This window comes from Oncorhynchus tshawytscha, linkage group LG22 (assembly GCF_018296145.1).
Source record: "Oncorhynchus tshawytscha isolate Ot180627B linkage group LG22, Otsh_v2.0, whole genome shotgun sequence".
Classification (NCBI taxonomy): domain Eukaryota; kingdom Metazoa; phylum Chordata; class Actinopteri; order Salmoniformes; family Salmonidae; genus Oncorhynchus; species Oncorhynchus tshawytscha.
The window spans coordinates 23,260,430-23,274,483 of record NC_056450.1 but is presented as its reverse complement, the minus strand read 5'-3'; the positions used below and the strand labels follow the sequence as shown (position 1 = coordinate 23,274,483).

The 14,054-nt window shown below is 43.9% G+C and overlaps 2 protein-coding genes across 2 annotated transcripts; both read right to left on the bottom strand.

The window, feature by feature from the left end:
- Positions 1-1,147: 1,147 nt before the first annotated feature.
- hyal3 (hyaluronidase 3) lies at positions 1,148-10,580 on the bottom strand. Its single transcript, XM_024384727.2, has 4 exons — positions 10,482-10,580; positions 5,570-6,544; positions 3,716-3,805; positions 1,148-1,923 (listed from the first exon to the last, which is right to left on the bottom strand). Exons 2-4 carry the CDS (start codon positions 6,512-6,514, stop codon positions 1,630-1,632), a joined length of 1,329 nt encoding a protein of 442 aa, XP_024240495.1. The 5' UTR covers positions 6,515-6,544; positions 10,482-10,580; the 3' UTR covers positions 1,148-1,629.
- naa80 (N-alpha-acetyltransferase 80, NatH catalytic subunit) lies at positions 6,914-12,402 on the bottom strand. Its single transcript, XM_024384728.2, has 2 exons — positions 12,252-12,402; positions 6,914-8,180 (listed from the first exon to the last, which is right to left on the bottom strand). Coding segments are annotated over exons 1-2 (846 nt in total). The 5' UTR covers positions 12,254-12,402; the 3' UTR covers positions 6,914-7,336.
- Positions 12,403-14,054: the final 1,652 nt, after the last annotated feature.

The following is a 14,054-nucleotide window of genomic DNA, read 5'->3' as shown; positions in this document are numbered from 1 at the left end:
CCTGTTCTCAATCACCTCTCCACTGGCCCTGGCCCTGAGTCCAAATTACAACTTCCTGATAACAGTTTTATTTTGATTATCAGTAATAATATTTAGAAACCTGGTGTCCTCTTCTCTCTCCCTCCTTCCCTCCAGGGATTATGGCGAAACAACCTCCATCCCCTACCACTCCAGTATTTTTTACCCGGATCAGTGATCGGGATCTGACTGAGATCGAGCTACATTCCGTGGAGTCCATCAACGACCTGCACCGCACCCACCCAGAGCACAACCACAAAGGTACCAGATGTTTCCAGGCTGTATTGTGTATAGTGATTGCATCCAAAACCACCATTGAAATTGAAATGTGACTCTCATTACTCTCCAGTCACTAGAATCTCCACTGTCTCTATGGTCTCTATAGGCAGCAGACGACCTCCCCTTCCTCCTGCTCCCTCCACCAATGGGAACCTCCATCTCCGGGACAGACCAGTTGTCTATCAGACAGGGCATCCAATGAGAAGCCGATGGCAGGGCACGCTCCGAGACCTGTTGATGCCCACCTCGTTTCGATACACCATGGGGTGTGTAGTGACATCACTGACGCTGTTGACGCTACTTCTTATCTTCTATCTCTTAGGTAACGATATTCACTTACTCTTTCTCAATCTTGATCTGAAATCCAACCAGGCCTCAACATTTTTCCCATCCCTTTCTGTGACTGTGTTTCTGCGTTCCCCCTCCAGTGCAGCAGGGCAGCACTCTCCGGTCCCTAACGGAAGCAGTGAGGGAGAGACAGGCTGTGGCCCTAGAGGTCTCCCAGCTCATCCAGGAGCTGCAGGCGCTGCGCCACAACCTCACAGCCAGCACGGGAGGATCCTGAGGAGCAGAGGTCACGGAGAGGAACACCCTTCACCCCTGGACCCTGAAAGCCCCGTCCTAGTGGCCCCTGAACACTAATGTAACACCAACTGTTAACTACCTGCCCCAACATCTCCACTCAAGTCAAATCCCTGCCCTGCACATGGTATTGGAACTTGGGCCCATCCAGAAACAACCCCTACTGCCATATGCACAACAGAGCCCGGGAGTTGGAACCCACAGAGAATTGTTGAGTTGTTTGATTTGCAAGACAAATAGGGGAAAGAAAGACACTCATTCAGTAAGATTGCAGGGTACTGAACTCTTTATAGCATCTTTAGTGACATCACAGCTTAAAGGACAACACTCTTCAACTGACAATTCATGTATTTGGACAACTGCATGAGGACAGAAATGATTCAGGTTCGAGACATCCATGTGATCTGTGACTTAAACATACTGTACATACAAGCTACGCTGTAACTTTTAGAAGCGGTCCTCTTTTACATGTATGCATGAGACAGGCAATGTATGATGAAATGTCACACCCATTTTGTTACTGACAAAACACAGTGCAAATTTGTTCTGACTATCACAACTTAAACATGTCACAAGTGGAACTGAATTGTATAGAATGAATACGCTGAGAAAGTGCCTTGGCAACTGCCACAGTTTTCACTTTGATACACTTGGTGGAATTGCAATGATGCTACTGTATGCTGCGCATCAACCAAATAAACAAAAGGTGATATTATATATTGGTGATAGAGACTATATATTTTCCTGACACTAAGTGTTAGTGATTGAAGCTATCCTTTCCTGACACTTCTCACCCGCCCAGCCCTGATAGCACTGGCACAGGAAGTTATTTCGGAGGTGGCTGAGGTCATGAGAGGGGTCAGGGAGGAAGTTGGAGAAGGAGTCAGAGAGTGGGATCATGTGGTCAGAGTAGGGGTCCCTTCTGGCACAGCGACCGTTGCCATGGCATCGCTCCTCGCTGCAACGCTGCACCCCTCTCTTCAGGGTGCTGATGTACACTCCCAGTTCAGAATGAATGTAGTCCCTCAGTATCTCACACTGATGCTGCCGAGAGAGGAAGGGAAAGAGATATTCATATACAAATACAGAACAAAAACAAACAATCTAACAGAAACTGAACTGCATACACACTCAAGGTTGAAGAGGTACAGTGCATTCGGAAAGTATTCAGGCCCCTTGACTTTTTCCACCTTTTGTTACATTACAGCCTTGTTCTAAAATGTAATTAAATAAATATCCTCAGCAATCTACACACAATACCCCATAATGACAAATGAAAACAGGTTTTAGACAGTTTTGAAAATGTATAAAAAAGGAAAAACAGAAGTACCTTCTTTACATAACTATTCAGACCCTTTGCAATGAGACTCGACATTTAGCTCAGGTGCATCCTGTTTCCATTGATCATCCTTGAGATGTTTCTACAATTTGAATGGAGTCCACCAGTGGTAAATTCAATTGATTGAACATGATTTGGAAAGGCACACACCTGTCTATATAAGGTCCCACAGTTGACAGTGCATTTCAACCTTATAAGCCATGAGGTCGAAGGAATTGTCCGTAGAGCCCTGAGACAGGATCGTGTCGAGGCACAGATCTGAGGAAGGGTGCCAAAAAATGTCTGCAACATTGAAGGTCCTCAAGAACACATCATCACAAGGCCTTCATCATTCTTAAATGGAAGAAGTTTGGAACCACCAAGACTCTTCCTAGAGCTGGCCGCCCGGCCAAACTGAGCAACCAGGGGAGAAGGGCTTGGTCAGGGAAGTGACCAAGAACCTGATGGTCAATCTGACAGAGCTCTATAGTTCCTCTGTGGAGATGGGAGAACCTTCCAGAAGGACAACCATCACTGCAGCACTCCACCAATCAGGCCTTTGTGGTAGAGTGGCCAGACGGAAGCCACTCCTCAGTAAAAGGCACATGACAAAAGGTGCCTTTGACAAAAGGCACCTAAAGGACTCTTAGACCATGAGAAACAAGATTGGCTGGACTGATGAAATCAAGACTGAACTCTCTGGCCTGAATGCCAAGCGTCACGTCTGGAGTAAACCTGGCACTATCACTACAGTGAAGCATGGTGGTGGCAGCATCATGCCGTGGGGATGTTTTTCAGCGGCAGGGTCTGGGAGACTAGTCAGGATCTAGGCAAAGTTAAATGGAGCAAAGTACAGACAGATCCTTGATGAAAACCTGCTCCAGAGCACTCAGGACCTCAGACTGGGGAGAAGGTTCCTCTTCCAACAGGACAACGACCCCTATGCCCACAGACAAGACAACGCAGGAGTGGCTTCGGGACAAGTCTCGAGTGGCTTCGGGACATGTCTCTAAATGTCCTTGAGTGGCCCAGCCAGAGCCCGGACTTGTACCCGATCGAATATCTCTGGAGAGACTTGAAAATAGCTGTGCAGCAACGCTCCCCATCCAACCTGACAGAGCTTTAGAGGATCTGCAGAGAAGAATGTCAGAAACTCCCCAAATACAGGTGTACCAAGCTAGTAGCGTCATACCCAAGAAGACTCAATGCTGTAATTGCTGCTGGAGGTGCTTCAACAAAGTACTGAGCAAGGGTCTGAATACTTATGTAAATGTGATTTTTCAGTAATGTTTTTTTAATAATTAGCAAAAATGTCTAAAAACCTATTTTTGCTTTGTCATTATGGGGTATTTTGTGTAGATTGATGAGGGGGGGAAAAACACTTTAATCAATTTTAGAATAAGGCTTTAACATAACAAAATGTGGAGAAAGTCAAGTGGTTTGAATAATTTCCGAAGGCACTGTATGTATATTATAGTGGATGTATATGCACAAACTGTGAGGTCTCCAGGATCTGACCTTTGACTTAGCGAACGCCTGCTCCCCCCACAGCACCACTCCTGCCATCCCCAGCGCTGCACTCTCTCCCAGTGTGTGCTCCAGATCCGTCTGAAAACACACACAAAAATACATACACTTGAGGTGAGATGATTGAGTCTAATGGTTAAAGACCTGGAGAATAAACCCTGCTCCTCACAGCTGCCCATGTCCATTAATGTTGATGATGTGGTTGTTACTGACAAGGAGCACATGGCTGAGCTCTTTAATCACCTCTTCATTAAGTCAGGATTCCTATTTGACCCAGCCATGCCGCCTTGCCCATCCAATTCCTGCTCTCCCACCCCTTCTAATGTGACTATCCCCAATGCTCCTCCCTCTTTTTCCCCTGCCCCGCTACAAAGTTTCTCCCTGCAGGCGGTCACTGAGTCCGAGCTGCTGAAGGAGCTCCTTAAACTTGACCCCAACAAATACATCTGGTTCAGATGGTTTAGACCCTTTCTTCTTTAAGTTTGCTGATCCTTTCATCGCCAAGTCTATCTCTGACCTTTTTAACTCTCCTCTCTGGGGAGGTTCCCATGGCTTAGAAGGCAGCCATGGTGGTTCCTTAATTTAAAGGGGAGATCAAGCTGATCCTAACTGTTATAGACCAATTTCTATTTTCCCCTGTTTATCAAAAGTGTTGGAAAATCTTGTCAATAATCAACTGACTGACTTTCTTGATGTCTATAGTATTCTCTCTGTATGCAATCTGGTTTCCACTCAGGTTATGGATGTGTCACTGCAACCTTAAAGGTCCTAAATGATGTCACCATTGCCCTTGATTCTAAGCAATATTGTGCTGCTGTTTTTATTGACTTGGCCAAAGCTTTTGATACGGTAGACCATTCCATTCTTGTGGACCGGCTAAGGAGTATTGGTGTCTCTGAAGGGTATTTGGCCTGATTTGCTAACTACCTCTCTCAAAGAGTGCAGTGTATAAAGTCAGAAGATGGAAGATCTCTCACCCATTTATATGCAGATGATACAGTCTTATATTCAGCTGGTCCCTAACCAGATTTTGTGTTAAATGCTCTACAACAAAGCTTTCTTAGTGTCCAACAAGCTTTCTCTGCCCTTAACCTTGACTGGAACAAGCTGCAACAAACACTGAAACTGGACAGTTTAATCTCAATCTCTTCATTCAGACTCAATCATGGACACTCTTACTGACAGTTGTGGCTGCTTAACGTTATGTATTGTTGTCTCTACCTCCTTGCCCTTGGTGCTGTTTTGTGCTGTTGTCTGTGCCCAATAATGTTAGTACCATGTTTTGTGCTGCTACCATGTTGTGTTGCTACATGTTGTGTTTTCATGTGTTGTTTCCATGCTATGTTGTTGTCTTAGGTCTCTTTATGTGGTGTTGTGGTGTCTCTCTTGTCGTGATGTGTGTTTTGTTCTATATTTTTATTTGATTATTTATTTTAATCCCAGACCCCGTCCCCGCAGGTCTTTTGCCTTCTGGTAGGCCGTCATTGTAAATAAGAATTTGTTCTTAACTGACTTGTCCAGTTAATTAAAGGTAAAATAAATAAATATAAATAATGCAGGAATAGAATATCTTTCCATTGCTTGCTAGCATCTCCTGCCAGGTGTGCTCATATGTCACTGTCTGCATGGCAAGGTCAATGGGAGACTAGTTTGATTACTTGTATGCCACAAAGTGATATCAGCCCAAATAATAGTCAATTCTACCAAATATCATATCAAAGAGTTTATAATATTCATAACATAAGTGTATCACTGTTAGTGTATGTTTTGAAGGACTGATTATAACTCTGAAATAACACAGTCATGGGATAGGAAACATTTTCCAACTTTACTGTTATAATTTACCTTGTTGAGGAAGTGGAGGGTGTGGGCGAATGCCACTCTGGCATAGGGCAGTACAGGAGTGGCATGGGTGCTAGTGGGGTACTGATTCGCCACCCTCAGGGCCTCCAGAAGCCTATGTCTGACCAGGAGGGTAGCATCAGAGGACCCTGCCAGACGTTTGGGTAGGTAGATACTAGGGTAGAGGGCAGTGGACTGGCGCCACAGCCAGGCTAGCTCGTCATTCTTCTGCCTGGTCTTAGAGTGGCATTGACCCGTGTAGCTGTGGCCTTTCTGCTCCCTGTGGTAGTTGAAGCATTCAGGGAAGCTGTAGAAGCCCCAGAGTCCCCTCGGTCGCAGACACACTCCTAACTGCAGCGTCTCAGACATGAAGTCCCTGGCACCCCTCTCAAACTCCTTACGGGCCAGGGAGTTCACTTCCTGTTTGGTTAGCTCTGGATGCTCCCCTCTCACTAGTTTTTTAGACAGCCGGCGGTACTCCAGCTTAATGCCGAAGTCTCTCACCCACAAGGGGCGCCACTCCTCCCAGTCGATGACGGCCAGGCCGCTGAACCCTGTCCTGAGCAGGGCTGAGATCTGGGTCTGGGCCAGGGCCAGGTGGGCCTCCAGGTCTCCCCTCTGGGGAACCCCTCCATTAACCTGCAGACCCTCCTGGGTGATGTAAGGGTAGAGCCCTAGCTGATTGTGGTAGAAGATGCTCATGTTCTGGCCCTGGAAGTGCTGGTGGTGGTTCTCCACGATGTCGAAGGCCCCCAGGTCCAGGTGGATGCCATAGTGTTCCTGGCAGCTCGCTGTGGGCATGTTCCAGACCATGGTGAAGGGCCTGCCCTGGACCACTGGCCCTGCAGCAGCCACAGACCTTCCAGACTCATCACCCACTGCCCCCCACTGGGGAGTGACAGGGATGGTGGAGAGGAGGATGGTGAGAGGGAAGCTATGTAGCAGCATGGCTGTTCACTGGTTAATGTGTTGTTGTGCCTAAAGAGAACACACAGACAGACACATATCTGTTCAAACTAAATTCATTTTGGCTGATGTTAATATTTCAAGAGGATCTTAAGGACTTACAAATTCTTAACATATTGTACAAATTGGAATATATTTCTGCAGGATGTAGCATATCACAGGAAATGGATGACATGTACTCAACTGTGCACAATTCTCAGGGAACCCTTTTAGCTCGCGAGCACTACTTTCCAAACTACTGGCTGAAATTATACACAACCTCGGTTGCATCCCTTCCAAGACAAGACCATTGGAGATTGTCTGCACAGATGCTTGGATGAAAAGGTATTTAAACATGTGCAATCTTAAACGGTGACCCATAGAAAACACATAACAACACACTTTAGTACGCTGTCTTTTATTTCAACATCGAAATGATTGAAACATTAGGTCCAAAATATAGACCCAGTGATAAATATTTTGTTTGATCAGGTAGAGTTAACCATTCATTAAATAAATGTTTTATTTTAGGACAAGAAAAAACAATTTACTTAAGGCACATGAGAAAAAACATTTGGTATTCTTTGTTCAAGTGTTATCTCAGTCGACAGTACTAAGTATCTCTGTCAAGAACTCAAGGACAGCCAGCCAGACCCCAAAAATATCCTTCATTCTCAGTCTGTCAACCTCTTGTCAAAACCCTACAGGCTGTGGTACTAAATAGGCCAAAGGCAGCGTCCTTTTCCTCAATGTCCTGAGCATGTGTGTGTGTGTGAAGCTGAGTGACATGGGTGACATGGTCTGTGGTCAGCCAGGCCCTCAGACTCAGATGTCCTTGTGCATCCAGAAGATAGGAACTCCTTTAGCATCTCTGTAGGGCGTCTCCTCAAGAGTCTGAAACACCAGTCGGGCCGGACACTGAGGAGGAGGAGGAGGAGGAGGAGGAGGAATAGAGGGAGGAGGTGGAAGACCAGAGGGAGGAGAGGGAGGTGGATGACAAGATAGAGCAGAGGGAGGGAGGAGAAGAGGTGGAGGAGTAGGAAGACTAGAAGGATGAGTGGGTGTTGGAGGAGGAGGCAGAGGTGATGGAGCAGGCCCTATAAAGGAAGGAGGGATCTGGGGTGGTGATGGTGGTGGTGGGCCTCCCTGTACCTCACCCTGGGTGTCGTCTGTCCCTGGGAGCTTGGAGAACCTCTCCAGCACCTCCATGGGCATGAAGGAGGCCATGACACCAGCATTCTGTACCGGCATGGACAGAACATAGCCCAGGTGGGCATAGAAGTGCTGCTTGTCGTGGGTGGTCAGACACAGCCTCCGGAACCCTCGGGCCTTAGCGTAGCACTCCGTCTCCTGCATCAGTGTACGACCGTAGCCCTTCCCCCTCTGGGCCTTGGACACCACCACCGACTCCACAAAGAGGCTCCCAGGGCGGGACACCACGCGGGACAGCCGGACATGCCCCAGGAGGGTCTCCCCATCCCCACCGTCCCTGTTCCCAGAGCCCTGCAGTAGCACCAGGGCTACGGGGAACTCCTGGCAGGATTTCTGGAGGGCGTGGACCCGGGCACCATGGCTCCGCTGCCACTCACTGTTCACCAAGTCAGCGCAAGGCTCCAGCAGGTCCGGACGCTGATGGAGGGGGATTGCCCACACCCCCCCACTGTCATACCTGTGACCCCCCAGACAACACGGGACAGCCAGGGTCAGAACACACAGAGGGAGGGGGATTCCATCTTCATGCACATGCCCCTGGTCACATCATCAGAACTACTAAATTCCCCAGTGTGTCACAAAGTATAGTTATGACACAGCAGTTATTAGATAGGCACCAAATTTGACAACAAACAGTAGATTGGCATCATAGACAAAGATTATAGAAGCAACCTCAGTGTAATTCAGGCAGTCTTGCAAGGATCTTGGTTTTTACTGACAATCCATGGGCTCATCGGTGGTTGAAATAAGACCCACACCAGCCAGGATAACAGTAGAGACTTTTAATCTCGCTCTCTTCCTTCCCTCCCTCCCCTGTGACCTTCTCTGCTGGCCCCTTGTCCGGGACACCGAGGGTGAAATGATACCTTGTTTCACTGCACCTACTGTACAGCTAAATTAGGATGCATTGATGAGACTCAGTTAACATGCAGCCCCTGGAGAGGAGAGAAGCTGTTAACATTTCAACAGTACATTTTTCAAAAGGTACTACAGTACATCAAGCATCATCATTTCCATTTCTCAGATGCTATACAAAGCAGGCCTCCAGTTTAGTACAGTGTTCCAGATAGGCCTGGCCACACTCTGTGTCACAGAGTGTGGCCAGAGCTGACAGGCTTAAGATGATCAAGAGATGTGCTGAGTGTCTATAACACCAGTTTCCACACTATCTCTCTCAGGCATAAATGGGGAAGTTATTACTCCACAGCGTTTCTTGTTACTATCAGCTTCAAGGAAGAGACACACTGAACCCACTCCTTCTTGCGATACATGTAATGTACATCCATGTTCTCCACAGAAAATGTACCGTTTAAAAAACAAGGTTGTGCACCATTACTATTCGTATTTACCACTGAGGAAAACATGTTTCTTCTCCTCCCCCTGGTGATTGGAAGAAATAAGCTGACTGGACTAGTTGAGAATATCTGACACAACAAGACCTGAGGTTGCCAGCTTGTCAACTTTTGACAAAAAACATGTGTCGTGTTGTATGGCCAAAACCAATGCAGATACACAAATAAAAGTCAGAAAAATTGGTTTCATTGTTATATATTCAGTCAGTTTGTAATACTTATTTTGGAACAATACATCAACTTAAATAGATATAATAATTGTCATTATAGAAAGCTCATAATTTAGCCTACTTATGAGCCTATGTATTTATTATTTTCCCACAAATATTTGTCTTAATATTAACAACATTTGAAATGTATATTTTCACAGACCAAAGTATCAGCTATCATCACACCATGTAAAGGAACAACCTCCTAATTCTTCAATTTCTTCATCAAATGCAACTAACTGGATGTATGTCAGACACCTTAAAATAAACATATTTGCACCAAAATGTATATCCTATCTTAATCTATCAGGGAGATGGAGTTGACAGTTTATGGTTGAGACCATGGTTATTTCAATAATGTTTGTTTAAATCTATGAAAAGTAGAGAACTTCCCAGACCATGCGCAGTCTTGTTGCACTAGATGTAATGAAGACAAGAAGAAGGGATCCCTCTGGAGTAGTTATCCCTGCTCATTCCTCATTCATTTAGGATTTCACACACATTTGACGGAGTTGACCAAATCTCTGGACACATTTTTTTAGCAACTACAGTTTTGAGAGAAATATTCAAAGAGGGCTATTGCAAGACACTGCATAATAACAGTTTTCAGTTGATATTAATCATTGCCTGTTTTTGTAACATTTTCAACCTTCTTTGGTGGTATTTCCGAGCATAGAGCCGACATGGAATGTTGCATTATTTAAGCTCAATTTTTTTTTTTTTTTACTATAAAATAAAGTTTCCCTGCTGGACAAGGTTTGTCCCGACTTTCAAGAATCCCCGATCTACATCTTAATATCATTGTCAGAATTTTCTACAAGAGTTTTATCATTTATGAGAGCAGCATCCTTTACAACTTTGCAAATGACTCTCAGACAAACTCATGAATTGATCTAAATCTATGACCTGGTATGTTATCAAAATCTGGGTCTCCTCGCACAACACTGGGTAGCAGTGAACAAGAGCCACCATTCCTTAAATGCAGAAAATATTTGCTGATCATTATTTTGTATAATAAAGACAACACAGGCAAAGAGTAAACTCATGCTGCTGCACTGTAAAATGTTCTTTTTGCTTACACATAGAAAAGCCTCCTAAAACCAGTAGAGAAACACATATGATAAGAGTACAATACTAGGCCTATACCAAGCAAAATACAAAAGAAACTAAATGCCCTTGCAATTGCAGGCATCTTACCTCGTTCTACTGCAGAGTGGACTAGTGACTGGCAGGCAGAGAGGAGAGAGAATGCCAATAGTCTAATGACATGACACTGGACATGCTAATAGATGTCAAAAAACAGGAAATAACCTACATGACAGTTGTGACAGCAGCTCAACCACAAACTCATTATCTAATTTAGTGTTAAATAACACACTTCCGATGTGACAAACATGGCAAGGGCTGTTTATTCCAGTAAATTAAATTGTAAGTGTGTTAATGTTAGCTGATACATGCATCATTTAGTTACAAATTAGATGTACTGCATATGCACGCATTGGTCGTAGGCAAAGCATTTTCCAAATAACATGTGGAATTTAGTGGGGAGATGTAATTATGATTTGTAGACTATATGGTATTTTACAATACAGACACTGCTGCAGCTATCTAAAACGTACAGTATGTGGATACAAATTGATTAAGTATAGAGCCCCTAGATTACTGAATAACAGCATTATGAAGGGGAGCTTGTCATTGATCTTCTGTATGACACATGAGTTGTAAAATAGTATTTTCTTAGGAACACTGTTCTATCTCAAGATATCACTCACTGGTTCCTCTTATGTAAAGGATCTCACCACCACTCAGGCTCCCGAGTGGCACAGCGGTCTAAGGCACTGCATCTCAGTGTAAGAGGCATCACTACAGTCCCTGGTTCAAATGCAGGCTGTATCACATCTGGCTGTGATTGGGAGTCCCATTGGGCGGTGCACAATTGGCCCAGCATCGCCCGGGTTTGGCCAGGGTAGGCCGACATTGTAAACAAGAATTTGTTCTTAAAACTGACTTGTAAAATAAAGGTTCAAATAAATAATAACCATTTCAAAAACATGTCTTTATAGAACCACCAGGTCAAGTGATTTTAAAGCACATCTTTCTCAATTGGTTCAAATATTTTGTGTTTTTTAAACGGGCAATCTGCAATTGCTACATCCATTTTTGGACTTTAAATTAATGATATAAACCCATTGATTCCTGAAGAATATAACTAATGAATGCTTCATGAGCTTAGTTTAACTTTCAAACCCAAATATAAGCTTGTTTTTCTCCATTGTTTGTAAACAATGTATTTGTAAACAAACACTGTATAAACATGGTTTATAAAACTGCCTCAAAACATGGTTAAAACCACTTTTAATAAAATGGATGGTCAGTCCTTGCATCCATAGCTCTGTCTATTCATTTGAAAGTCTTGACATTGCTCCACCCCCCATACCTTTACCAAAATAGTGGCAGGGTCACGACTTTGTTAATGTTTGGGTAAATTTCCCCTTTAAACTGCAGGTATGGAATTATTGTCTGTAAACAACTAGGTGTTGTTTAAATAAAAAATACAACATAATACTGAGTGAAATAATAAGAAACACTGTCAAACATCTCAGCTACTGAAAAATGACAGGATAGGCTTTTCACTTCCACTGCCAAATAAGGGCAGGTCCAAAAAATAAGTGACACCATATCAGAATGCGCCCTAACCATTTTGTCGTAAATGCATTGCGTTCACAGTACAGAATGCAACAAATAATCTCTGTGAACGACATCATAGGAAACATAAATCGTGCTGGCTCGGGAAGTGCATTGAGTAATTCAAATGACGCCTCGATTTCGAGTACTTCCAGAAACCATTATTTAAATATCATATTCCAAATATCCAAGACCTAATAGCCTAAATTTGTATTTGGTTAAAGTGGAAAGCAATTGTGACAAATGTATGCTGTTAAAGCCTAAACCACAGCTAATACCTACATGTTCACGGTTTCACGCTTCTTCAACCGAAAGTTGGCTCGAATCTGAGACACGCGCTGTTCCTGGATCGGTTTTGGTTTCCTTAACCAAACTAATCAGGGTAATGGTTCAGTAGCCTTCACTGGTCTGCGATCGGGATTTACCGCACTTGGTCAGGAAATATACTTGGTTTATCTTTGGCTGTGATCACTGGATCCACGTGGACAAGAAACGTAATGCGTCCACCCAGCGTATGGGAGGTATCATAGCATCTTTTAGAAAACGATGGGGATAGATCAATGTTTAACTTAATGGATATGTCAGTGGTATTGAAGACCAACTCGTGTCTCCTTATTTAACACGATTTACTTAAAAGGCACATCTCAATAGGTGGTCCAGGTATGTAACGAGTCCCAAATTGGGGGAGGGAGGGGGGCATAGCAGCAAAAAGTAGGGATACTGAGGTGCTGCAGCGCACCCTGAAAAATCAGCATACCAACAACAACAAAGTCCTGTATTAGCGGTCCGATAAAGCCTTCTGTAGTGCGGGCTAAAAACGCAGCACCACCCACGACTATGTGGGGACGGGTTGTTCTCTAAGCGGGGGGAAGAGACTGATGACATACTGTATCAGACCAACTCCTTGAAGTTTGCCGTTGTGTCTCCCCCCCCACCCCACTATTTTGCTAAACCTGTTTGTTTTCTTTACCCTTTAGTCTGTACACACGCTGTCAAAGGAAACGTTCAGAAATCATTGGAGGATGTATTTCATGGATATGACTCACTTATTCAGGGTTAAATAGGGGTTGATGACCCCCACCTTGCATTAAACAATAGCTCTTCCATAATCAGGAAACCATAACATTAATTCAATGTATATTTTCACCCCATCTTGAGTCATGGTTAGAGAATGAGAACTGGAAAGCCAGTGAGAACTGCCCGCAGCCTCGAACTATCCCTCAAAAACACCAATATAATAAAGACAGGGCAGTTTAACAAAATGTTTGCTTTATTCTTTTCCAGGACAACTCATTCAGAATGACCAAGGAGAAATAAGCACTATATTTTTGTTTTACATTGTCAGAGATGGTACTTTAGCTGAATAGGTCAAAGTAAAACAAAATGAATATATAATAATACATGGAGTTAATGATAACAACAATAGCCCTGAAACATAGGGTATTCTGTGGTAATCACCGGCACTGAATCAACAACAGTAGGAGAGCTTTCAGAAAGGACTCAACCCCAAAGAGGAAACACTTTTTATTGAAATAATATTTTATCAAAGCTTCTGTTCATCTTCATAAAATGTTTCTAAAACTTCTCTTTAAACCTTTATTTTTTGTGGGCATTTTAAACTTTTTAATTTGTTTCTTCTTTTTCACCAGGTGTCTGTGTGCATGTGTCCTTGGCTGAGGTTTGTGTGTGTGAGAGAGAAAAGGGCACGCCCGCATGTATGTATGTATGTATGTATGTATGTATGTATGTATGTATGTATGTATGTATGTATGTATGTATGTATGTATGTATGTATGTATGTATGTATGTATGTATGTATGCGTGAGAGAGAGAAAAGGGCAAGCCTGTATGTGTGTGTGTGAGAGAGAGAGAGAGAGAGAGAAGGGCAAGCCTGTGTGTGTGTGTCCTTGCTGAGCTGTGGCGGCGTTAGAGTGGTAACAGCAGGGACGTTGCTTTTTAAATTGGCTGGAGCAGGTTCAAGCAACTAAGAATGTCTGCGTGTGTGATATTTATGGGTGAGTAGAAAGTGTGTGTACCTATGCGCGAGCTTACAAAGGAGTGTGTTAAGCTAGAAAATGTGTGTCA